Below are 26,737 nucleotides of genomic sequence, written 5' to 3'. Positions count from 1 at the left end.
CATTTCGCAATGAAATACAGAGTAAGATTGTCTTCAGTTTCGCTTTGTTTTTAAACGCTCTTTGGTCTTTATTTATTCAAAACAGCAAACGAAAACGACTGTCTCTTCATATGTACACATGCACGCCATCCATCTTACCCACCAAGTATAGTCTTAAAATTTCAGGATCCGTAATGATCAGTTCGGCAAGGTCACAACCTTAAATTGCATGTCTGTACTTTGTATGCTTCCTATAAAATTAAATTTTGTCGTGGTTTATGATAATTTAATATAAAAAACTTTATAAGGCAAACAAAGGTTGAAAATCTTGGATGGATTGTAATAAACAAATTACTGGGAGTATATTACCCTCTAACTTACTTTTTGTCAGCTCTACGAACAATAATAGGCTAGTCTGTTTTACTTAAGAATAATTATAGAAGAAGTCTATGAGAGGAGAGCTATACCACTTTATAGATTTCAGAACTTCAGGCCAGAATATGTCTTCCATGTCAACTATCCAATATACCAATTGGCTATGTCTATAAACTTTATATAACTTCATAGCCAGATACCTGAAGCTTTCCTACTTAGCAAAGCTTTGCTTCATTATGCAGTAGGTTTCATTAGAACTGTGACGAATGTTTTTGAAAATCACAGATTTGTTGAAAAGTGATTAATGAAAGTTAATTTTTACGGCTTTTAATAACTTTTGTAATTGAAAAGAAATTTTTCGTTAAATAGTTCAGAAGATACGAACGAAAACCGACTGAAAGAGTAGTAACTCCGAGTTTGAGAAAAAAAATGCTACGACCATAAAGTTTAAAAGCAGAATTTAATCTGAAAGAAAATGGCATGTGTGCAAGGGCCGAAGGCTCGACCATCACCCCAATAAAGGATACGTTGTGTCACCGTAACATGGGTGCCAGGACCAAAGGCCCAAGCAGTTGGAGGGAGTGACAAGAAGCTGGGTGATTGCTAGCCAAAAGACCCGCAACGCACCCCTTTTTGGCTAATAAAATAATATTTCAGGATTTCCCCATAAGAAACGTCTCCCCTTTTCCCAACTTAGTAATTGTGAGGCCTAAATTTTTCTTCTATGATGGTTGTCGGTAAAATAAAAAGCACTAAGTACCATTTCATAACAAATTATTTGTTCAGATATCTAACCTACTTTTCTTAATAATTTTCTGACAACTTAACGCTTAGCTTTCTATGACATTAACTTATGGCGTTTATGACTATGACGTTTATGACTATGACATAAACGCTTAGCTTTCTATGACATTTTCAAAATAATATGCAACCTCGTGAGAAATTCGACATAATTAACGTTTAATTCGAAAAAAGAAGATCGAAAGAAGCTACAACAGATGCTTAAAAAAAATTGTTTCACTCAGTTCCACATAACTAGAAAACAAAGACAATACAATTAGAATTAGTAAACACCTTTCATTGTTGCAAAAAAAGAAGATAAACATACACACACAACAAGCAGGTTTTATTACCGGAGAAAAATTTTCTGAATACAAATAAACCCGGCTTTGAAGGAATTATCTTAATGCTAGAGTGCATTGCAGCAGGAATACTTAAAAGTTATATTTCATTGCTTTTTAAAATGTAGTGGTAAATAATAAAGGATAATCTCAACATAAAGATGACCATTAGTTTCTATTCATCTTTATTAACAAAATCTCTTCTGCATCAACAAATAATAAGAAATCTCACTTATGTGCACCAATATTTTTTCATCTTTTTTATTTACATTGGTTTATCATTATTCATGGGAGATAATGTTACTTTTTTTGTCGATTTTAGAACTACGAATATCAACTATTTGCCACGCATAAGCTACAGAAAGTGTACTATAAAGTGTACTTTTGTCATCAGTGTGGAGCTTCAAGAAAGCTTCACAAAAATGTTAGAGCCAAACTGCATTTTGGCACTGAGTTATTAAAGCAAATAATTTTGCGTTCTAAGGAACCTCCTGCAAGCTAATTTTGAATACTATTGTATTCAATAGTAGTAGAGCCTCTTATAGAAATTAGATGACATACAATGTAACATGAAAAATAACTATACAACAGTTATGATAAAGCGCCGGTAAAATATGATCAACAGTGAAATTTCATACACTAGAATCGAGACGCAATTTAATGTTCAACAGTGTTCACCGCCCCAACAGCTTTATACAAGTTTCCGATTGCAATGAATAGCTTCAAAGAGTTTAAAGGTCTTTGTTACAAAAAAAAAAATAAATCAGTCTATGGGGTTACAAAAATTATATTAACAATCTCTAGGACTAGGCTTATAGCAATAAAATTAGCTAAAGCAAACTTGCATCATTATTCAATCATGCTTTTCCTACAATTGCTAAGAAACTTGTGAATGGCTTAGAATGAAAATTGATCCTGCGAATGAAAGATTTAAAGAGGAAAAATAAGAAAGTACATTAGAAAATGTGCAAAAGACATCACCGATATTACTCTTTAAAAAAAGGTTACTGTCTTGGCAAATTAGAAGTTAATGAAAAACCCCACTTCAGTGTCCCTTTCCCATTCGGATACCCTAAAAAAGAAGCTGTAAATTATTCTTTGTCGAGAATAAGTTTTGCATGAAACCATCAATTTTTTTTTTTACTGTGACATCTATGGAAACTTAATTTCACTTCCTCGTTCCTCTCTAAAGTTGGGAAAATGACATTTATATCTTGGTAGGATTGCGACAGCTATGTCCAATCTTTTACAGACTGGGATGATTGAAATTCAAATTAAAATTAATTTTTGCTATAAAGCAGAAAACTTGAAATGGCCCTCCTTAGAGCACGAGAAGTTTATCCAGAGAAAACAGTATTCTACTATACTCGATAATCATAGATAAAATCGTTTTTAGCGCTGTTGGATGAAGCGATCGGTCATCCAGAGTCACAAAATAATGGCCTTATTTCAGTATACCAATTATGCTTCTAAAATTGACACAAGAAAAAGACAAACGTATCTTTGATTCTTTACTTCTGGAGTAATATGGGCAAGTCCACTGCTGATCATCCAGCCAAGATGGGCAATGAAAGTCAGGTCTAACTGGGCATTCTTAGCTGCTGTTTATAGTGAAAGTATGTGCTGTAATTTCTAGGATAATTTTCCGGAAAACAAAATTGTCTAAGATGAAACATTCGATCCAAAAAGACAGGTATAAAGAGTTTCCATTTTATTTTGGGATTCTTTTTTTTTTTACAAATAATCTAAATAACTGGGAGAGGGCACAGAAGAAAATATAATGCAATTTAATTTTCCTGGAAGATTTGACATGGAATATTTAACACTTCTGAGAAATAGCAGAAATCTGAATTCTGACTCTTAATGGTATGATTTTATTCTGAAATTCTGAAATCTGACTCTTAATGATGTGATTTGTTTTATCTTCTCGCCTTGTTACCAGCTACAAGGAGGAGAGATAAACACGAATTTTTGCAAACTCATCGAAAAGTTAAAATTTTGTTCTACCCTTTGTAGTTCTTGAGTTGTCTTTATTGGTCACTGTTTAAACAAATTAGTTTAAGTAAATTCTACTAATAATATAATTTACTGTTTAAGTAAATTAGTTATCCCTAAATAGATAAATATGAAAATGATCGATTTTAGCTCCCTTAAAAAGAGATGCACAAAGTGATTCACAGGTAGAAAGTGATTCAAAGTGAATCACGAAAAGTGATTCAAAGGCAGCAAGTGCGTTCTCGCATGTTCGATTTAGTATTATGTACCCGAAACAGTAATACCTCCATGTACTAAGATTTTTAGTTTGTGTCACATTAAAAGACGAGTGCCACACGCCCCCCCTCACTATATAAGGATTGGCCTTTGTACACCTATGGTAGGTGCTTCTATAACGCAACCAAACAGTTTCAGAACCAAAACTACGATTCTTAGTGAATCTACTCGACAAGTATAAACAAAGAAGAAAAACTAATGAGATACAAACAAATAAGTGACAGACATGTTTATATATGTTAAGTAGACAATTAAAATAAAGGAACAGAAGTAAAAAAATAGGCGACCGTTTTCAACATCTCTCAAGGGTGTGGAAACCACATAGCTTTTGAATTAATAAGTAATTTAATATAATTTCGAAATCAGAAACTACCCTGAAATTCAAAATAATCTCAACTTTCACCATAGTTTTTAGTTGAAAAAAAAAAACACTTATTGATAGATTAGCTGTAACTTCATGTTACCACTGAAAAAAGTTGTATAAATCTAAAATATCCAATTCATTGCAGGAATGCTATCAGAAATCGCCTATTCAACTTTCATGTATAATTAGATGATGCAATCGGTCGTTGTTCACTTATATCTTTCGTACATTGGTATTAAAAAAATGGAAAAATAAACTCCTGGCAAAAAATTGAGATAATTTTTGCAAATCTATGCACAGCTCGAGGAAATATATGACAAAAAACGAAATAAAATTGAAGTAAAACTTTGTATAACTAAAGCCTTGGTATTAACTTTACACACTAAAGAAAGCGAAATATCACCATTGATTTCTCAGGAAAGATAAAACCAAGAATTCCAATAGCAAGTATAGCATAAATTATACCTAACGTGCCAAATGCTTCCTTTTTCCCTCTGGAAAAAGGAAGCATTTTTCCATCTGGAAAGGGAAGAAAATCGAACAATATTAAGAAAAATTAAACAGAATGCAAAGTCTAAAATCTCGTTTGAAAGTATTCCTGGAAAGGCACAAACCGGCAGGCCGACCATTAGTACCATTTAATGGAGGGTCGTGGGGACTATACGAACCAAAATTCTTAAATTCATGATATATGTATATATATATATATATATATATATATATATATATATATATATATATATATATATATATATATATATGATATATATATATATATATAGGTTTCATTCCGCAATCCTGCCCCCCCTCCCCCACCTCAAATAAATCATGTGGCTTGTTCCCCTTCAGGAAAAACTGAAATGGCACCTCTGTTAACAATTAGAAATTATCGTCGTCAGGTGCACCATGTCAGTTAAATAGTATGGTGTTAAAGAGTTTGGTATTCTATCATCACCTGGTTGAGATATAAGATAGAGGCGATATTCCACAATAATATATATATCTACTATGATGCTGCCCTTCGGATTAAACATTTGTGTCTAAGTGATCAGTGACATTTTCAGCACGATTATGTGTACAGACTAGGGAGGGCCCAGAGTACAGAAGGGGCTTTCTCTCAATGTTCCTATTTTACACTTATTTCGTTTCTTATGATGGGGTGGAGGCATGGTCTTTATAATAGAAGCCCTGCATACCAAAAGCTAGTTTTGTTCTAAATAAAATAATCATACACATTCCCCAGTCTACACATATAATCATACTGATAATTTCACTGATCATTTAAACACAAATGTTTAACCCGAAAGTCAGAATAATAGTAAAAATATATATAATTGAATCTCGCCTCTATCTTATATCTCAACCAGGTGATGACAATATACCAGACTATTCAACAGTTAGCCAGAGCTCAAAATCAACCCATCTGTTTAATGTATCTAAGCACATAGTATTTACATTACAGATTGACTAGGTCGAAATCCTTGATTGGTACTCAAGCAACGCATTTATAAAGGGAAATTCAACTTCTAAATATAACATCGCATTCAAAGAAGCAGTAAATTTTGCCACCTTACATCGAACAACAAGAAAATAAAAATACGATAATCTAACAGCAAAAAAGGCTTTGAAGGCTTCAACAGTACCAAGTTGTTAGTTTGATAATACCATAAATGATGCATACTTAATCCTTCACCTTCAAACGTCAGTCACAATTTTGTCTGAAATAAAAAGAATCAAATTAAAAATTACATTTGTTGAAGTTAACCTTTTGTGTGTGTGTGTGTGGGGAGGGGGTGAAGAGGGAAGAGGATGGGACGAACCATTGATCTTTTTTCCGTCTTGATCAAAATTGAAGAACAGGGCTACTACCCATCTGTTTTATGGATTTTTTTTTTCGAGTATTCAGTTTTTCCCATGGGGCTAATTTGTTATGCTCTTCAGTCATTAAGATATAAGGTTCAGGAAACACAATCTAGAACATTTAAGCTTATTTTCCAGAAATATAAAAAGAATAAGAAATTAGTGTGGAGTTGAATAGGTTCATACCAATGAACAATCTAGAAAAACACAAAAGGGAGGAGTCCAATAATGGCTAAATAATTAATAAGCACGCATGGAAATTTGAGCAATAGTGAATTAAGCCCAGAAAGATAGTTTTCGGGATAAAGGTTCTTATAACTAAACCATCTTACCCGTCACGAGTTGCTGGGATCTCAAAGACAGGAAATTCGAGGACACAAAAACTAAAATCATGTCTATGCTACATAAAAAATTATGCTGCTTTAGCAACGTGAACTGTTGCATCAATCTTTGGTTGGTTTAGCTGAAACAAAAGTATTTGGATGAAACACTATAATTTTATTTCTTCACCATTGATTAAACCCTACTGTGTTCGGGCTTCGGCGTATCCCCCCCCCACTGAAAATTCACCCCTTTGAATTTTTTTTTCAATTTGTAATATAAGGAGTATATTTTCAAATCTAGAAGTCTTTGAAAAATTAGGTTAGGATTATTAATTATCCATCGAGTGCTGTTGGATAATTAGTATCCAGAAAATGTGAAGAAAAGGACATGTCAAGTAACTCGGTTAAAGGGTCTCTAATTTCAGTCAGCGTGAAAAGTAAACGAAAAGCTTAAAAGAATCCTGGGGGAGGGGAGGGAGAATTGTACCTAAAACCTTCGTAAAAGTGTATTAAACAACTTATCAAAGTTTCTTGGCGAACGGATGAACAGTGCAGTATATCATACAAGACACACAGACATATATTCGTTTTTATTTTTTTAAATGACTAAAATTGAATTCCTTACTTGAGCTACAAATTTTTGCAACAATTAACAATTGTTAAGTACAATTTGTAAACAAGAAGCATAATAAATAACATACAAAGGCTGAGAAGAACAAACAAAGCAAAAGCCAAGTGAATTGGGCTTACTGTTGCTTTGGAATTAAATAAGATATTTTGAGAAAACTAGTAAGGTACTTACTAGTAAGCACAGTAAGTAAGGTACTTACTAGTAAGTACAGTAAGTACAATACAGTAAGTACAAGGTATTTACTTCATTAAATTCATCAGTTTCTGATCCATTCATTCACGGAACCAGTATTATTATATTGATTAACGTAGAATATTTTTCAGAGGCTAATATCAACTTAAACACTTAATACTTTAACAAATAAATTTTTTATATTTTCTAGATTTTCGAACGAATTTCTGAAATATTTTTCGATGTAAAAAAAAAGGCGAAACAAATTTCAAAAACGTAATTTGGGAGACTAATAATGCTGAATCCCAATTATGGCAAACTTGTGGTCTTAAGTTTAAAAAATAAAATCCCAAACAAAAGAAGCAAATAGGTTTTTGTCTGTTTTAAACTCGAAATTACAACAATAGCAATCAGTAGAAAAAGAATAGAAAGGACAAAAAGCAGAGAAAAGAAAAGCAAACAACAAACAACTCATATAAAGAGGACATGAAATAAATTACAAAAATTCTAGTTAAATAAGTTTAAGTGGGACAAAATAGAAGAGTGGCTAGAATAAACTTTCATTATCAAATACAGATGTATAATGTTTGGAGTACTGTTAGTAAACAGTTTATACATATTTTTTTTGCTTATCAATCCTTCCGAAAAATAACAAAAATTATACTTGCAACAGAAGAATTAGAATACTCTGGGAGCACATATCCTTCTGTTATTTTCTAGTATTTGTTAATTGTTTAAGTAAGTTTTTTCCTTTTCTGTTTTTTTTTTCAAGTGATAAAGGCTTCCAGGTGTGAAGATCAAATATTTTATTAAGGACTCATTGGTATGCTCCTTTGTTAGTATATGCACATATTATTTTTTTCTAAATTTTCACTGTCTTGACTGAATTCTCACCTTTTATTGAATTTTCGTTTCATTTTAATTATAAATGGAAAGTTGGTGTGAACCAAGAAATTTCTTACGGAATAAAAAATTAAACTGAAGATTTTTTTTTTGCAGTTAACAAAATACGACGCAAAAACTTTTAGGACTGGAATTTCTCGAAAGCAAAATATAGCCTTGTCAATTTCCTTTAATTTGTTTCACTCCACTGAAACTGGAAGCGAATCCCATATAAATGCTAGTATAGAACTTACCAGCTCAATTGATTGTGATTCCTTCGAAACAATGACATGTTGAAATCTTTGTCCAGAACGCACTGACGTAGATAAAGCTATTAAAACACAAAAGAAAGAAGCAATTAAGCAACAAAAGCTGGGGACCAATTAACTACAAGGATCAAATTCAGTTTTTTCCATGTCCAAAATAAAAAACAAAGATATATTTAAAATTTCACATTTTGGTTGATTTAACGCAATATTCAACAATAACTTATAAGGTATCATTCTTCACGCAAAAAGAGTGAACCAAAAACAATGGGTCTTCTAGTGGCGCACATGTACATCGAGAACATTGAACATATATTTTTTTTTAAGACAAATATATTGGCAAATAAGACTAGACAGGGGGTAATGCCCCTCTGTCGTCTAGTATTTATATAAATATGGATAAATTTGAAACAGTTATTTCAAAAAGATATAAAAATAGGTTCTTCAAGAATTTTATCCCTCCTACCAGGTGAATGCTGAAATATACTAACGGGTAGATCCAGAAAAAATCGGCCAATTAAAAGGCTAGATATATTTTGTGTTTTCCTCAAACGATATAAAATTGAAAAACCCTCTAAAACATGTGTGAATTATTTAATCGCTTAACTTGAAATTTAAGAAAGGGTCCTCATTGGGAAATCTGACAAGGAGACAAATTTTCTATATTTTTAGCTTTTCACTGAATATTTAACTTTGAAAATATATCTTCGGACACAATTCAATTTTCGGAGACGGAATAGCAATTCGATATGCCAAGCAAGTTCCTAATTTAAACCATAATACCACTGATAACATATATTAATTTAATGCATGATTCTTGATATTGTATTTTTGAATTTTTGTCCATGCCTTGCCTTATGGAGTTATTCAATCTGGATTCTAAGCGGCGTATAGTACAAAACAGTGATACCAAAATTTCAAAGTGACCTTGTTTTTAAAATGACTGATATTAAAATGGCATAGGGGTAAAGTAGCATCAAGTTCACCTTATGGAGATCTACGGTACAAAGGTAAACCATGTCAGATATAAGAGCTTTAGTATATTTTGAAATGTATTTCGAAGATTAGAAATTCTCATATGCTTTAGATTGGTTTTCTTCAAGTCAAGAGACCATAAAGGAATTTGGATGTCCTGGTTTTTACAATTTAACTGTATGTTTTTCTTTCTTTCTAATTGTTTCAGCTTTTTAAATTGTTTTGCTCAAGGCCAAAAAAAGTAAACCATAAACGTTAAATAAAAAAAAAGTTATATGAATCTAACAAATAAATAAAAAAAAAAAAAAAAAGATAACAAGCTAAAAGAAGTACCTAGAAAATATAGAACATTATATTAACTAAAGTCAAAACAAGGTAAACGAAGTTAAAAAAAAAAAAAAAAAAAAAATAAGCATCAATTGAATGTTTAAGGCTGACTCGTGTTACGTTTTTCATGGTTCTTACTAAGACACACCATATGGTCTTCCTTGTCAGTTAGTTCAAATCAGAATACAATTATTACCACCTTTATCAGTTGACTTTCATCGTGGCAACTTGTAACATTATTTGTGTAAAACTTTGTTCTATTATTGAATATATCAAAATTTTATTCAACGGACTTGACTTACTTAAGGCTCCTACCGAGGGTTTAGCGTAGAGAACGATGAGACGAAGCAACTGCAGGTTGACTTATTGCTTGTCAGATTTGAAGCTTCTTCCACTGGGATGTGGGCTTGGGCGAAGAATTCATCAGCCTTATCTTTTCGCCTAGTGGGGGGGGCGTCCTCTGGGTCGCTTCCATCCGTTTATGGTGGGGTTGAAGTGGAATGCGACACATGCTGGGGCGTCACCTAACATGCGAGGGAGTTGGCCGTACCACCGAACAGTACGCTGGGCGAGCTGCGTCGAGAAAGGAGTTTGTGCCGTACGTGACAGGAGGGTCTGGTTGCTAACGAAGTCAGTCCAGTGACGTCCCTCAAATTCTTCGGAGATGTTTCGTCTGTACAACATCAACGGCGCTGAGGATAGATTTTACAGCGGGCCATGCCTCCTCTCCACACAGCAGCACGGTGCTGACTGGCGCATTGTAAATGCGCATTTTGGTAGAGCGGCTTATGTTTGGCTTTCGCCAGATGCTGTTCAGCCTCTCAACAAGTGCCAACGCTTTGGCTTTTCGAGATGTAAGCTCTTTTGTGATCAAGCCAACCCTCGACAGAATAGATCCCAGGTAAGTGAAGTCTTCAATCACATCTACTCGGTTGCTTCCGATGTTGACTTCCTTTACGGTAGAACGGAACGTTGGGGGCTCAGGGAGCATAATTTTGGAGTTCTGCAAGTTGATCTTCAGTCCAACTTTTAAGGCTTCTTCTGATAGCACCTGGAGAGCTTTGGTGACCTTTTCAACGGTGTCCGCAACTAGCGCTATGTCGTCGAAGAAGTCAGCATCAGAGAACAGCCGGTCTCCGAACTGAAGGCGATTCGTCTTGCTGGTCATAACATGGTCTATGACGCAGTCGAAGAGCTCGGGAGAGGCGGAGCAACCTTTTCAGACACCAATCTTAACCGAGGATGTGGTACTGCGTCTTTCATTGACTTAAATACAGCTTTCGGTATCGTCATACAGCTTATTAAAAATAAAGCCCCACTTCTGGGATAGGCCTGTAGTTCTCGGCGATCAACAGAATCGAAGGCAGCCTAAAAGACCACGAATGCGATGTACGCTTTTCGGTGGAACTCTCGCGTCTTCTCGATCAACTGGCGCATAGTTAAAATTTGCTCCGTCGTCAACCTGCCGGGCATGAATCCGGCGTTCAACCCCTATTCAAATTTTATTCAACCACTATTATCAATTGTTTACAAGGATACTTCATTAAATGCTATAAAGAACGACTAAATTTATACAACAGAGAAAAATTTAGCATCACAGAAGCTTAAGAAAAAGAGGTAATAAAAGAGGCTTAAACCCCTTCGGTTCAAACTAAGAAATGTTACAAATATTCCGCCTGCATGAGCAACTATTCTAAGATCGAACTTTCTAGATGCGAAACAAAAATTAATATTCCAATTCAGCAAAAAAATTGAATTTGAAATTTTAACAATTATTAAAAAAAAATCAAGAAACATTTATTTAAAAATTTGTAAGTTCTTTGGCGAAAACTAACACGGCGATATTAGCGCACGACTAATACATTATTGGTATACCACTAATGCTATATTCTTACTGATGCACATCTTATGTTCGTTTTATTCTCTTTAGGTCTTGTTTTTCTTCCGTTTTCTCTTAATTTTTCTTTATGTTTGTATTGTCTTTAGTTTTTTTTTTATTAGTCACTCTGAGGACACCTTATAGCTCATGCATAAGGGCACTTTATAAGACCAGGGAAATTCACTACCTAAAGAACTGCGTCCTACCTTTTTTTCATGTTTGGCTAGTTCACTTTCAGATGTTTCAAAAAAAGAAATGACATTCATCGTCGCTGCCATGCCTAAGGGTCATATCCGACATTTTCAAACTACTGAGATAATTGCCGAAAAGCGCTTGCTAATCTAATTTCAAACAGTTCGCGGTAACGAACTGTAAGTAAGGAACGACTCGGCTCAATACTGACCAAAATATCAAGAGAAACATAAAAAGAATCAGCTTATTATGCTGATTCTAAATATATAAGATTCATCAAGGGCAGTGTTACCCATCAAAATTACGAGCCTGAAAAAATACGCCTGATTTTTGAAATAGGGGGGAAACACATGGCCCCATAAGCTGAATTCTAGGGGGGGGGGCTTACCTGATCTAATCGGCACTTACAATTTTGTATAATAGAAATCTCAAAACTAAAATATAAAAATATAAGGCAGCATCATTCAGCCAGGGGGGAGGGGGCTAGAACCCCCTCCCCCTTTATATGGGCGCCCATGTAGAAACACCCCTTATTATTCAAGAATATCTTGATGAAAATCTCACCATCAGATTCAGCATACCAGACAACCCTACTGTAGAAGTTTCAAGCTCCTATATACAAAAATGTGGAATTTTGCTATTTTTGCTAGAAGACAGATCATGGTTGAGTGTTTATTTTAATTTATTTTTGCCAGGGGTGATCGTATTGAAAAAATAGTCGTAAAAGATCGGGAGAGGGCGCATTCAAACGGAAATTAAAAGTTCTAGTGCCTTTTTTAAGTGACAAAAAAGGTTGGAGGACAAACGGCCCCCTCCCCACATCCATTTGTTTCCCAAAGTTATCTGATCAAAATTTTGAGATAGCCATTTTGTTCAGTATAGTTGAAAGATCAAATAACTATGTCTTTAGGGGTAAAATGACCCCCCCACAGTCCGTGGGGAGAGGCCTGTAAGTTATGAAATTTGCCCATTGTTTACGTATAGTATTTGTTATTGGGAAGTATACAGATAGATGGGAAGTATACAGATATAGTTTGGGGGGATTTTGTGCTTTGGGTGGATTTCCACTGAGATAATCTTCCTTGGGGAGGGAATTTCCGGGGAGGGGGTGAATTTTCCAGGGAAACCGGGAAAATTTGACAGAATTCCTACACGAAATTCTCTTTAATTGTCTTACGTTATCTTTGCCAACTCAATTTTACATGTTGAGATGTTCCGGAGGATATATCCGGGGGCTATTTTCCGCAAGTTTTGATTTCCAGAAACAAAAATTCCCAGAAGGGAGCATTTTCGGAGTGACCGAGAAACCGATTAGAGATAAAAGTCTTTTTCAAATGAAAGAATGCCAAGGATAATTTTTCAGGCTGAATCGTCCGCAAGATATCTTACGGGGAGGTGGGATTTTCAGCAAAGATGGAAATGTCTGGATGGAACTTGAAGGGGGGGGGGGTGTGCTTTACTTTTGATGACATTTTTACGGAGGAGTTTTTCGTGAGGGTGGGGGGGGGTGCATTTCATGAAGGGTGAGCCAGATTTACCTGCATTATTTGAAAAACGAACAGAAATTAGATAAAAATAACAAGTTTTTTTTTAACCGAAAGTAAGGAACAACATTAAAACTAACAACGACCAGAAATTATTCCGTATATAAAGGGTAGTCCTCTCCTCAATACCTTGTTCTTTACGCTAAAGTTTGCCAGTATTTTTTTAAGAACGGCTACTGAAACACATGGGCCGCTTAATTAGAAGCATTTTTAAAAGTGCTAACAGCTTTAGCGTATAGAGCAAAGTATTGGGGAGGGGGCAACCCTTCGTATACGAAATAATTTATGTTCGTTTTGAGTTTTACTGTTGCTCCTTACTTTCAGTTTAAAAAAAACTTTTTTTTTTTTTTTAATTTAATCAAAACAAGGGTCAGCCGGACAATACAGATTAGGGAGATCAAAGTATGATTGAATGTGCATTAACCTGTAGACCCGTGGTTCCCAGCCGATTTTGGGCCATGTCCCACCTATACATTTCTAAAATTATGATGCCTCCTCGGGATATTTAAATTTTGTTGCTCAAATTTCCTGCGTATTCAGCTGAAGGAAGTTCAAATCGCCATTAACTTGGTATCTTTTTCTAGTCGTCCTCTAGGCATGTTTTATGCTAATTCCTTTTTCGTACAAAATGCTAATTAGTTAAATTTTTATCTGTATACAACACCTTTTATACAATGCATGACGTCATTACAATACTACCATGTATCTTTTTTGGTCTTTAAATGCATACAAATGTAACGTCATTCACATGAAAAATATTTTTCTCCCAAAAATTAAGGCTCTAGATTAAGGTCAGTCGATAGGTACACGTCCTACACATGACCCACGAAAATATTGGCATGCCCCAATGGTGGGGCCTATGTCCCAGTTTGGGAGTCACGGCTGTAGACCCTCTTTATGAGAACACCTTAGCAAACGATTCTAGGAAATTATCTCAGAAGTGTGGATACAACCTTTAGCCGTGACAACGAGGATATGAAACAGATAAAACGGTATTAAAATGAGATTTGTTTTTCATTCTTTATACTATTTCACAGAAAAAGCCTACGAAACACGAATAGTGATTTCAATAATATCAATAATATGCATCCTTTTAATACCTGGGAGCGCCAATACTCTGATAGTATCCATCTCTGGAAAGAGGTAATTGATACTTCTTAAAAATATATGTGACTTTCAATCTTTATCGCTTTATTTGTCGAAAAGGTCTAATTAAATTTTACCCGAAGAATCGGTTGCTAATATGCTTTGTCAAATTACGTATTCAAAAACTTCAATTCGCAACGAAAGCCGCAAAGGGAATTAAAATTTTCCTGTCGACAGCTCTACCATACCTAGACTTTGATTTCTTTTTCAACGTGAAAAAAGCAGAAAACGGCATGCGCAATAAGAAAATGGAGATGCGTGTACCTTATCATTAAAAGCAGTTACTTGGTGTTTGTTCAAAGTAGCACGCAGACAATAGCAAACCAAAGCAATTATTGTAAAATATAATCTTAAAAATATTAAGGTACCAAGGACATCAATATCAGAGCATTTTTAGCCCCATAAACCCATCTTAGGTCTATTCATGACTGAAAGGCGTAATTTGTTAAGACTTTTCTTTCGGTTGCTTCAAGATTACAAAGGTTTTAGAAGAGTATAACATTTTCGACAGTGTTACCACCTTGAAGCGTGAAAATAAATAATAAAAAATAATAAGTTAAGTTTGGCATCGCTTTTTGACGTAAAATTTCAAATATTAACCGTCTCTTGATTCCCAAAGACAATTATTCCTTCAAAAGAAAGGGACATCTTCTTAAGCTGTTTGGCGTCAAATATTTTTAGCTTATTTTTTGGCTGATTTTTAACCCATATTTTTTTTCCTTTTTTAATTTGCACCCACTACTACGAAACTACCTAAGTGCATGTAGAGGTCATTCATAGCGAACGTGATCCACTGCTGCCATCTATACTCGATCCCAACCTATTGTTGCAAGGCAGGAGCTAGAGCTCTTGGACACAGTAGCTCAGGGAGTTAATGCACCTGATGAAACACAGGGAATACCAAATGATAATGCAATCAATTGGGAGACAAACAAAATGCTTTGCTAAAAATTATTTTCTGTTTGAAAATATCGTGAGAATGTCTACCTTCTATTTAGTCTCATATTCCTTTTTTTCCTTCTTCTTTTTTTTGTCGTGTAGTTTGTCAGTTTCATTAATAAATGAATTTCCAATTTTTTCTAACTTTTTAATATATGTATAGTTATATATGTTTCACTTAACTAATTCAAACAATCAGGTTTTATTTTCACTATCATTGGTGCTTTAATGTTTTCACCAGACATATCTTAGTTTTTTATGTTTTTACTTGACAATAAAGAAAAACAAAACAAAAACGTCAATTAAAAATTAAAGATGGGCCACATAGCAAAACTAAACAGCCGAAACAATATAAAAATTAAAAATAAATTGTGGGGGAGGGGAAAGGGGTTCTACCTGAGATTTCAGAACTCGAAGATTCTGTGTAAGATGGTGTACCTTCAGTCCATGTTGGAGTCGGCGAGATAAAATGTGGGAAATCGCTGCCTACTGATGAAGATTTGCCAGCCCAACGCTCCTGAATGTCACTCAATTCACGAACCCTGTAAACAACAAAACTACAAAATCGTAGCTATACGGCAAAACAATATAAAAGGTTTTCCTCCAATTTTATGAATTCAAAGTAAACCAATTTATACGTCTGAATAAGAAAATGATTAGCATAATAGACAACAAAATGACAACAAAATGATTAACATAATGTTTTAGTGTCATGGTAGAGACAACAAAATTGACGAACCAGAAGTAACAAACTGACAGATTTATTTTTGTCAAGTGACAATATTAGATGTAAAAATGTCCCTCAAACGCGTTTCTTGATAGCGCATGTCCCTGGACTGATTTGGTAATACATAGATCAGTAATTTTCGACTAGGAATATCTTTATAGCACTAACTGGAAGGATAAGATAAACAAGAACAATATAAAAGACCAGAAACTTGACAACTAAGAAACTCGGACCTTCATAGCAATAATAGGTCAAAAGAAGAGGCTATGTAAAGTCTGCCTAGTTGTCTTGTCAATAGTTTTGGCCAAAAAAGTAAAATGATTTCACAAAAACTAGCTTATTTCTTTGATATATTTTAAAGACCCCTGGGGCTCCAAAAAGTTTGAAAATCTCTAGATGATACCGCACAAGGTCCATAAATAATTCTTTGGCGGAAAATTAATAACGAAAAAGACAAAACGATCTGATTTTTTTTTTTTTTTTTTTTTTTTAAGTCATTTAAATTGGAGCGCAGGTTTGGACACTATATTGCATACAGGGCGTTTCTTAAGCTGCCCCCCCCCCCCTTTAGACTAATCACGATAATGCTTTTAAATAGTAATTGGTTAATGAAACGGATAGTTTGCAAAAGCAAGATATCAAAATGGTTCTAATAAAAAAAAAAAAAAAGATTTACCGTCGTTTCACTCAAAACCCAAGAAAATTCACTCAACCCCAAGAAAATTTATGTGGTGCCTTTTCTTTCTTCGAGAAAGAATATTCCATAGGCTAGTGTAGTGACTACTTAAGGACCAGGGAGCCAGGGCTACAATTTCAGTTTCATTAAATGGCCCAATAGATAGAAAACTATGTAGGGTGTAGGAAAGACCATACAAAATTACTTTTTTTGCAATTAAAAAGAATTTGTAGTTACTTTATTATATATTCAATGAATTTTTTATTCTTAGGTGGAACAGTCCTTCTCATCTTTCTAAAAGCAAAGGCACATGATAATACTAACCAATATCTCTCATGTGTCTCCTGTAGTAAGAAAACAAAAATATTTCTCTTAAAAAAAGCTAGATCTATATAAGTAAAAAAAAAAAAAAAAAAAAAAAAAAAAAAAAAAAAAAACCGAAAATGAGCATCTTATGAAGCGGGATCCGTTTAAGTATTATAGGTATCTATTAGTTTTATTTTATGGCCAGTCTTGCACAAGATAGAAACCAGATTATCTTTCATTTATCACCCTTCTTCTTTTTTTATTTCAGCTCCACCTTACCATCCTATTGCACTCAATCTTTGGGGTGCATGTATATCTGGGGTGCATATACATCAATGTATATCTGTGATCCAGCTTCAAAAAGTTAATTGTTTAATAATCATAAACACAATTTTTGCAGCGTACGTTGTTTGTTCTGTATTGTAAAAAATCAAGTCAATATTTGTAATATATTGCCTTTAAAAATAGTATGAGCTAAAACCACAACACATATTACTCTAAGACTCAAAAATGAACTGTTCCATAGCAAAAGAACCATTTCATACATTTTTCCTTCCTAAGCTTTTACGTTTCCTCCCAGATACTATTCATTTTAGATGCTGAGCTAACTGTAAAATAATTAATTTCTCTTCGCAGATTCACAAAAGCAAATAATACAGTGATCATACCTTGGACCGTCAGAATTAACAGAGGAGCCAGGACTTCCGGCAACAGAGTTCATAACGGTTCTTCTATGATAAGAATTATAAATGACAGCATCAGTCGTTGTGACAGGAGATTCTTTTGAGTCCAGAGCTTCTTCAAAACCGGGAGGTGGTGTCGAGGAACTACTAGGAATGCCATCTATATGCAGAAATCGTGTTGTCTTGAAACTCTCTAAATAAAAAGCAATGTCAAGGCAAATTCTGAATACTTTTTCAATTGTACTCCATAGTAAATCATAGTTCCTTTTAATTGTTTCAATGCTTATGCTTGAAATTTAGCTACAATAGCTAAACGAGATTAAAAATAAAAAAAAATGTCCTGATTCTGGCAAGCACTTTACTGAAGTATATTTATGTAAAACGTTTTCAATTGCATTTACTAAGGCGAAATGTTCATTTCAAGTGTCAAGGAAACAGTATTATGGTGATTAAAATTACTTATCCGGGTCGTTTCTCAACAACAGGATACATTGGCCTTAAGTATTCCAAGAGGAAAAATTATTTTGTCTCACTTATCCTCTACCAAGGTTTAATAATACTAAAATCGATTTAGACGGCTAATTTCATTGAAGCTGTTAGTTTCTGCTACCGAAATGAAACACGATTAAACATTAAGCGACTAACAAGCAGAATCCATCAATTGCTGGAAAAAAAAACTCGGGGGAAAAATAACAAAGGGTCGTTTCTCAGCAACAGATACATTGGCCTCATGTATTCCAAGAGAAAAATTATTTTGTCTCATTTATCCTTAAGTAAGGTTTAAATAACAACACATCGATTTGGACAGGTAATTCAAAGCTGTATACCAAAATGAAACATAATATAACATTGAGCACATATCTAGAGGAAGCCATCAATTTCTGAAAAATAAAATCTTGGGGAAAAAATAATAAATGAGATCCTGTACTGGATTATGATATACTAATCACCTTGTAGAAAATGTTCATGATTTTAGTATGTTTGCTTATACATACGCTTGACCAAGAGTAATATGGATCACACAAATTGACTTGTAAAAATTCCTTTATTTTTCAAGGCCTAAAATGTTTTCTTTTCATTCTTTGGTCATTTGGGTCTTCCTCGGTTTTCGAGGACTTTCTTATACGCTCACTAATTTAAGAATAATAATTTATTTGACGTGGAAATCTAAGAAAAAATGAAGAAAAGACAAACCACTTTTTCTGCTTTAAAACTACCCAGAAATGAAAAAATATGAACAAGCAAGGAGAATCAAACAATCCTTTTTGTTGCACAAAAATCATAAAAAGCATTATTGGAGGTTCAGGATAGTTTTTTGCCCTCCATAAAAAAAACAGGTAGCCAAAATGCATTGATCACAGAACACATTGCATCGATCCGCCTTTTTCATGTTGTGAAACAATTAGCATAAAAATGTTTGGGGATAAAATACATTGTTGGTTTTTAAGATCAATATTAAATTGTCAAAAGATTTTTTTTCAAAATATAGTTTAAAGCAACAATAGAAAGATATAAAACTGTTCAAAAACAGGAAACAAAGAAAGAAGAAAAAAAAGCTTAAATAAACCACCAAATTTGAAAAATTCAGTAATCATAAACAAAGGAAACAAAATGTGGCGTCATAAATACCCGAAGACCCCAAATGACATGGTTTAAACTACTTTTTTCTTTGACATGTTTTTATAGCATTTTGAGAATTCCAAAATTTCCATTGTCCATTTAATTTAATGTAAGACTTTGGACCATGGCCCCCAAGAATTATCAGTATTTCTTAAATAAGTTTCTATATACGCGCCTGATTCCCACGCCCAAAATTTAGATAGAATACACAATTCTAACTTGTCACTCTTCCTATATTGAGAAAAAAAGAGGATAAGGTTAAATATAAGTCAACATAAATTACATACAGCATAAAAGTAGAATAGAGGGTATGAACTAGAGCGAATACACAACTCAGCTAAAAAGAAGCATTTATGGTAGAACGTAGCAAGCCATTCACCAATAAAATGACAAAAGGTAAAATTGAAAAAAAGGAGAAAAAAAACATGCCAATCCACATATAACTTGAAAGCTGAATAATCATATGCATTAATCAATTCAGGATCGGAGCAAAATGATATAGAGGGTCAAGGGTAGAAAAAAAAGACAACAGTTCTGTTTGTCATGCAGACACCAAAATCACCTGGTGCTGTGGTCGAACTTTCAACTGATCGCTTTGGCGAACGTGGTGGAACAGGAGGAGGGGGAGCTTTGCCAATTCGCATAGAGGGGACTCTATCTTTCAAGACTGCTGGTAGATTCACGGTGTTGACAGGAGAAGCTGTCGAAGTTGGAACACTGACAGAAGGAGGCTCTCTCTGGAACTCTATATAGGTAAAAGAAAGTAGAAAAACAATGAAGAAAGGGTTTTAAGTTACGACCAGGCACAGGATCCTTTAAAATGTATCAGTTTTCTACCCCATCATGTCCCGTCTTGTAAAATGGGCATAAGTCTATTTCTCATATTTTAGAGGAGCACGGCGAAGCAAAGTGAATAGATCTCTTCCACACATCAAGTTTGAAGAATGCAGGCCATTACATTAATTTCAAAGACTAGAACAGTCTTTCAAATATCGCATCATTTGGAAACACTAATCTGCAGTCGGTGTCTATTTGTTATTTTTGTTTTTTACTCTCCAAGAAAAACTTACTTAAACATACACTTATCCTTATTTACCATGTTGCTAAGCATCCTAACAGTTCAAAAAATATTAAAGAAACAGAGCTAATAATTCCATTTCACTCATGCATCTTTTAAGCTGAAATGTATATATTTTAAGCTGAAATGAAATGTATATATTTTATTTCAAGGGTTTCATAAAAAAAAGTAACACCAGCCTCGGAACTCTGCAGGCAAGTTCCAAGACTCGAGACTATAACTCCAGGACCTGGAGTTCAGAGTGACTTTTTTAGAAGCAACATTTTTTCTTCTTTCTTTGTCATTTCAATTGGCCAGACAATGTTATTTTAGTAACCACATCCAAAACGGTTAGGATTGTTCGTTTTTAGCACTACACAAGAAATGTACTCTCCTATTAGATTCCCGTAAGCACTACTCCCTAGTTAAGAGTTTTGTCAGTTTTTCGTTCCATTTAACAGCAGAAAGGGCTTAGCTAATCTGATCTTCGAGATGGCAAAAAAAAAAAAATTCTGCATTGTTTTTCGTCTATTCTTCAGTTTACTTTGTGAACTGGTGAAGAGGTCACTTAAAGTCAACTACAAAAGTACTACTCCGATCCAAGTTCAATTACACTAAAAGTTTGGGTAGTTATTATTAACTATAAATATCGTCTTTCATAATTGAAAGCTGTGTCTTTAGCCTGACATTACTTTAAAAGCATAGACAATACTAGTAACTTTCTACCAACAGATTCCTTCTTTCAACTATCCTGCAGACTTGCGTAATCAATGAATTCTTAAAGCCTCAATGCATCTTACCTCTTGCACATTTTGGGTACTCTGTGAAGTCATTGCCTTTAATATGTTGCGATATATTTCATTTTTATGCTTTATGCACAGAATACAATTGATTATCTTTTCATTATAAACATCAACTACGAGTATTTACAGGTAAAACTAACAGATACTGTAGCCCTTTTTAACATCTTAACTGTTCTAAGTTATAAACACGTGGATGTCAGCAAAGCAAAATGGGCAAAATTACAAATTATAAGAAGAAGTATTCTTAAAATCTCCCATTAAAGTTTTCCTATCCCACTGCGCTAGAACTAAAATTTCAGCTTATACCTTTAAGGTTTTAAGCCAATTTCGTCATTCGAAAGACGCTTTGGCTCATTATCGATGCGATGTAGTTTTAGGAATATATCTCGACGTACTAAAGAGAATACAAGTATAGATTATAAAGCTAATAGTTGCATATGAAACTAGTTTCTTTTTCCCTTTGCTACATATTCAACGGGACACGTCTCCTCCGCACCCAATCAGAAAACGTACCGATGGTATAAAGAACAACCAGTGACATTCATATTAACTCCTCTGGTATGTTTTCGCGTGCCACCATCATTTCAGTTATTGGTGAATCATTGTCAACAGGGAATCATTGTCCCTGATGTATCATATATATTTATGCACCTTTTAACACTTGGCATGCAATTTTATTTTTAACAACGAAAGCGGGTGGTCCTAGGAAAAAATGGAAATATCAGTTTTCTGCTGCACCACTGAAACGTTTCGAGGCCAAACTGATCAAGTCCATAAAAATATCTGGGATTGAATTAAAAACAAAAATAATGATTCATAGCTGGCTTTGTTCAAATGCGCCAAACATGTGGAATAAAAAGGTCTAGGATTCCTTTGTATGTTTATTTTGAGTACTTAAGGACAAAGAATGGTCCAAATATTGTTAAGAACATCCTAGACGTCAGACTATTTTTAACTCAGTCAAATTGCTTTCAAAGAAATTATTTAGCCCTCGATGGTCGAAAGTGTTTATTATTTCTTACTGTCTTCCTCCGCACAATACAGCCGACGGCTTTGACCTTCGGCATTCCCATAACATTATTTCAAGTCCGAATTTCCGAGGTTTCTTTTTTTTCAGAGACTTATTTTATTACTACAGGTTAAATTAATTTTTATGGCTCCAAGGTTATTCTGAAAAAAATTGAAGATCTTAGCTCGATTAATGTAGCTAATTAGTACAAAGACAGAAAGAAAAACATACATCTGATTTTAAATATATAGATAGGAAAAGATAGAAGATATGCTTAAGCTGAGCTATTCAAGCAATAAGCGTAAATTTTTTGCAGATTAATCTTGAAGCCAGCAGCATTGCAGTAAACTATAGAAAGTGCAAAGAGAAGTCGTTAGAAAACAACTACAGAAAACTCGACAAGATTGACGCCATCCGAGGATAGTCCAAGAGTCAATTAAGTCCATAGATACTAACATCTAAAAGAATTTAAAAGGCTGAGTAAATCAACTTGGCTTCTGAACCGTACATTTTGCACGCAATCACAGGTAAAAAACGTTCAACATTGTGAATAAAGAAGGAGGATTAGCAATGATTGGTGGCTATTACCAAAGCAAAACCATCGCTAAGCTAAGTAAATGTACAAATAAATTTCATTATATTGAATTGGAGTGCGAAGTAAATACTATGAACAGTATCAATATAGTCATAATACTTAGACAGATTATTGTACAATTAACTGTAAAATATATTCTTTCAAAAATACGGTACCATAAAGCATAGTAGACTCTACAGGAAATTTATTCTGGTAACGTATAACTTTTACTAATACAATTTATTGAATTTGCAACATTCATTCTCTGACCTTATATCAGGCAAAATTTTAAAAGCGAATAATCAAAGTAGATACAGCAGTGAACTCATGCAAATGAATAAATAGGGTGAGGGGAGCAAGCAAGCCATTGAAAGACTCACTCGAATCTGTCACATCCCTGCTTGGTCCGGGCTGTGAGGGATCTGATACCGAATTAAGTGTCTCACTTAGTCGCTGGTTCCGGTTTACGGCTTTCTTCTTCGATGGGGAATGTCTCAAGGCTGTAATAACACAAGCAGACTACATCAGCAACGTAAGCAGTGTACTTAGTTCAGCTTTCTTTTTTTTCAAATTACCTCTCTCCCCAAGAAGCTTCCAGCATACGGGACTTGTCTATATACTATCCCTCTAATACAAACTTATAATGCATGTTAAGCCAATTAAGTACAAGAGTGACATACAGCTTTCCACAATTAAATGCCCCTTTCAGCTTTCCAGAACATACAGACATATCTATATACTATCCTTCTAATACAAATATATAATGCAAATTAAGCTAATTAAATACCAAGAGTGACATGCAGCTTTCCACAATTAAATTCCCCTTTCAGCTTTCAGCTTTCCAGAATATACAGACTTGTGTATATACTATCCCTTAACGCATGTTAAGCCAATTAAGTACAGGAGTGACATACAGCTTTCATGAATTAAATTCCCCTCCCTAAATTTGTACAACATGGATTTATGCATAAACTAGGCGTCCTCAACCATAAATGACTCCAGGTGCTCAACTAAGTTTTTGCCATTTTTGCTCAGGTTTATTTCAAATCATGTAAACAGCTTTAAATCATTCTAATTTTCCACCAGCATCTGGCAGGTAATTGATTTCGTGCAAAGAAAGAACAATCTTTTGAATGAAATGAGTCAACTACATGCTATGCCGACAAGCAGAACCGTATCCAAGATTTCTGTATTAGGGGGGGGGCAAAAAAATTGGAGGGGTTTTACAAAAAAAAGATTAATGATAATCAAAGTTTCTGCGTGCAAAAATTTCAGGGGGGGGGAGTGCTTCAAACCGGGCACACATCCCCTGCATTAATCAGTATGACATTTTATAGTTCTTGGTTTGGAGCCTCGCCTGGTCTGCCAAAAATCTTTAACTGAATAACAAACCGCTTTAAAACAGAAATTTAACAACAAACAATATCCTCTAGTCTTCATAGCATTTCATTCAGCTTTATCGTGCAAAAAAAAAGAAAAAAGAAAAGAAAAGAAGAAAGAAAAATGTGTCATTGAATTGGCACTTGCAGACATTTTCTGTAATAATGTGTTATTCAATCTCTGCAATCGAATTTGGTAATGTCCACCTGATACCAAATTAAACAGATCGTGACTGTCCGCTAGGTTTTCTCCTTCGATTGTCAGAAGTAAGAAAGGGTAGGATAATACTACAACATTAGGAACATTTTTGCCGTATTGTCACCCTATAGTGATTGCAGCTTCAAGCCCTTAATCTTTTCTTGCTCTCGAGAACATCGCTTAAAACTAAAATCGTTTATTTTGATGTCACCCAACTAGAATCCTTCCCAATTGAGCTTGACCAGGATAATATTCTCAAAGTATTTAAAATTCTACTGCCTATAATATTTGCAGCGAAAACTAAATGCACTACTTTATTCGAAGTTACTAAAGAAGTCACTGTTTCAATAAGAAGCTTTAAGCTAAGCTTCTATACGAATTTACTTTTGTTTGCTTGACAGCATCATATTTGTTACATACAGTGTGGTTTATTTACCACAATCACGAACCTAGTTACATGAACATGTTCTTCTAAAAGTAAAGCAAGTGCTAAAGTCACAATTACTACCCCGGAGCCAGTGGAGAAAAATAAAATATTTTGAGTAATGAATTATTCAACAGGATAATAACTAATTTACTATTAACATCAGAAAAAAACGGCACCTGAATGGCTGCTAAATTGGAATGGAGTTTTAATATCAATGTAGCAAACCCGAATATACCTGTTGGTATGTAGTTTTTATATACACTTGCATTAGTATCTTTAAAAAGTGCCTAAATACAAACACCTGCATTTTATCATACTTCTGCTTCAACAGATAAGCAATATATGAAAACGCAAAGTAAAAAGAACGACTGACAGTAAACACTCCTTTTTTCAATTGTAAAAAAAACACAAGTTTTGCTAGCAAATATAAATTTGCAACCCTAAAACTTTTTTTTACCGATGACTTTAAATAAATTTTTTTTTAACGATTTTTGACGTTTTGAAAACCAATTATGCATTTCATGCAGCTTTTCCATAGAGCTAAGATACATAATAAAATTTTCTGAAATTACAGTTCCTTGTAATATGCATATATTTTCAACTCTAGTTTAAGAATTCAAAAATTTTTAAAATTTATTCAGCTATGATTATTCAGCAAATAATATCCCCTGTCTTTCAATGTCAGTTAATGATCGATAGTCACAAAACCAAAAGATAAATAGCCTACACTATTTTTAAACAAAATCTTTTCTAAAATTTAGAAAAAAAGAAGGAAAAGGTAGACCAAATTAGTTCCACTGAGAAATATTAAGCAATAAATTGTTGTTTACCTTTTCAAACTTGACTAAATAAAACTATACGGCACAGAGACATTTTAATGAAACATTTATGAATTTACGACCATTGTAAATATTAAGGTTGCAAGCGTTTTACCAGCTAGGCATTCTCTTCTTTTGGTCATGGAAAACTTCGATATTTCAATAATTATCTGGGACACCAATACAAGACCTTTAAATCAGAAAATATCCTGGGCTTTTGAAACGTAGAATTATACCTATATCTCACTTATAAAACATCAGAATTATGATTCGAAGTTATAAAAAAAAAACTTAGTCCTAGCGTAAGGGTCATACCTTGTAACATTTTCATCAAGACCCACCGGGTAAAGTATACTTTGCTTACCCCAAATCAAATGTGAAATATGTGTGATAACTTGTGACACAAGTTATTGCTTGAGGTAAGTTCAGACTTACTGGTAAGACAGCTTAGCATGTAAAAACTACCATGGGGAAACAGTAGAGTGTTCACAGTGCATCAATGAAATATTTAAAAATAGAATGGCTTCTATATTAGAGGCAGGAGCATTTTGCATTATTGAACAGATTTCTAATGCTCTTGGAAGGTTTACGACGGTACCAACTAATCTTTTTACTGCAATATTTTTCCTACTTTTCATTACTATCATAATTACTAAGCAATGCCGTAAAGTTTGGCGACACGCTAATTGATTTGACCTACACAAATAATCACAATGAATGCATGACCCCAAAAGATGGTTCAGGACCATTTTTTTTTTTTTTTTTTTTTTTGACAATATAAAGCTTAATTAACACGCTTTACTGGTCGGAAGTGCAAAGGCGAAAAATTATGCAGAAAATATTAAATATCCTATTTTTTGTAGATGGTGAAGAGCTTTTTATTTTTTTATGGGTGGGGGGGGGTATATCTTGCAAATTTTTGTATCAATATTTTTACATCATTTTAATTTCAGCAGATTTATTAGAACTTTAACCGGTACCAATCGACGGTAACAATATTTTTATTGCAATATTATTATTCATATAATACAGAAATAGATAAAAATAGATAAAGGAATAGATAAAACGAATTTAGAAATAAAGAAATAGATAAAACAAATTTAAAAACAGGAAGGACCAATAACCAGGCAGGCTTTTCAAGGCAAAACAACTTTTAGATTTTACAGGCCATGCAATTGTTTTTACATACCGGGACTTTCAGGCCCCATCATTAA

General features: G+C 34.0%; 2 protein-coding genes across 8 annotated transcripts in view; one reads left to right on the top strand and one right to left on the bottom strand.

Moving 5' to 3' along the window:
- The window catches only part of LOC148948788 (uncharacterized), a 42,128-nt gene extending 24,409 nt beyond the window's left edge, over window positions 1–17,719 (top strand). The window contains exon 5 of the mRNA XM_089094696.1: window positions 17,591–17,719. The gene's annotated coding sequence lies outside the window, so the exon portion shown is untranslated. The remainder of the gene's footprint in view (window positions 1–17,590) is intronic.
- Window positions 4,906–26,737, bottom strand: part of PIP5K59B (Phosphatidylinositol 4-phosphate 5-kinase 59B) — a 75,625-nt gene continuing 53,793 nt past the window's right edge. For 2 of the 7 annotated variants that reach the window (XM_089094687.1, XM_089094689.1), the window contains exons 11-16: window positions 23,081–23,200; window positions 19,820–20,002; window positions 17,623–17,830; window positions 15,642–15,787; window positions 8,232–8,308; window positions 4,907–5,828 (exon numbers count right to left, since the gene is read on the bottom strand). In XM_089094687.1, coding sequence (XP_088950813.1) covers window positions 5,817–5,828; window positions 8,232–8,308; window positions 15,642–15,787; window positions 17,623–17,830; window positions 19,820–20,002; window positions 23,081–23,200 — 746 coding nt within the window. In that variant the 3' untranslated portion in view covers window positions 4,907–5,816. Of the gene's footprint in view, window positions 5,829–8,231; window positions 8,309–15,641; window positions 15,788–17,622; window positions 17,831–19,819; window positions 20,003–23,080; window positions 23,201–26,737 lie in introns of all 7 variants that reach the window. The other 5 variants (XM_089094688.1, XM_089094690.1, XM_089094691.1 and 2 more) reach the window with 5 other exon arrangements.

The sequence above is a fragment of the Artemia sp. Qi Xiang Cuo genome, chromosome 9 (assembly GCF_049724085.1).
Source record: "Artemia sp. Qi Xiang Cuo chromosome 9, ASM4972408v1, whole genome shotgun sequence".
NCBI classification, from domain to species: domain Eukaryota; kingdom Metazoa; phylum Arthropoda; class Branchiopoda; order Anostraca; family Artemiidae; genus Artemia; species Artemia sp. Qi Xiang Cuo.
This window is presented reverse-complemented; position numbering and strand designations above follow the sequence as displayed.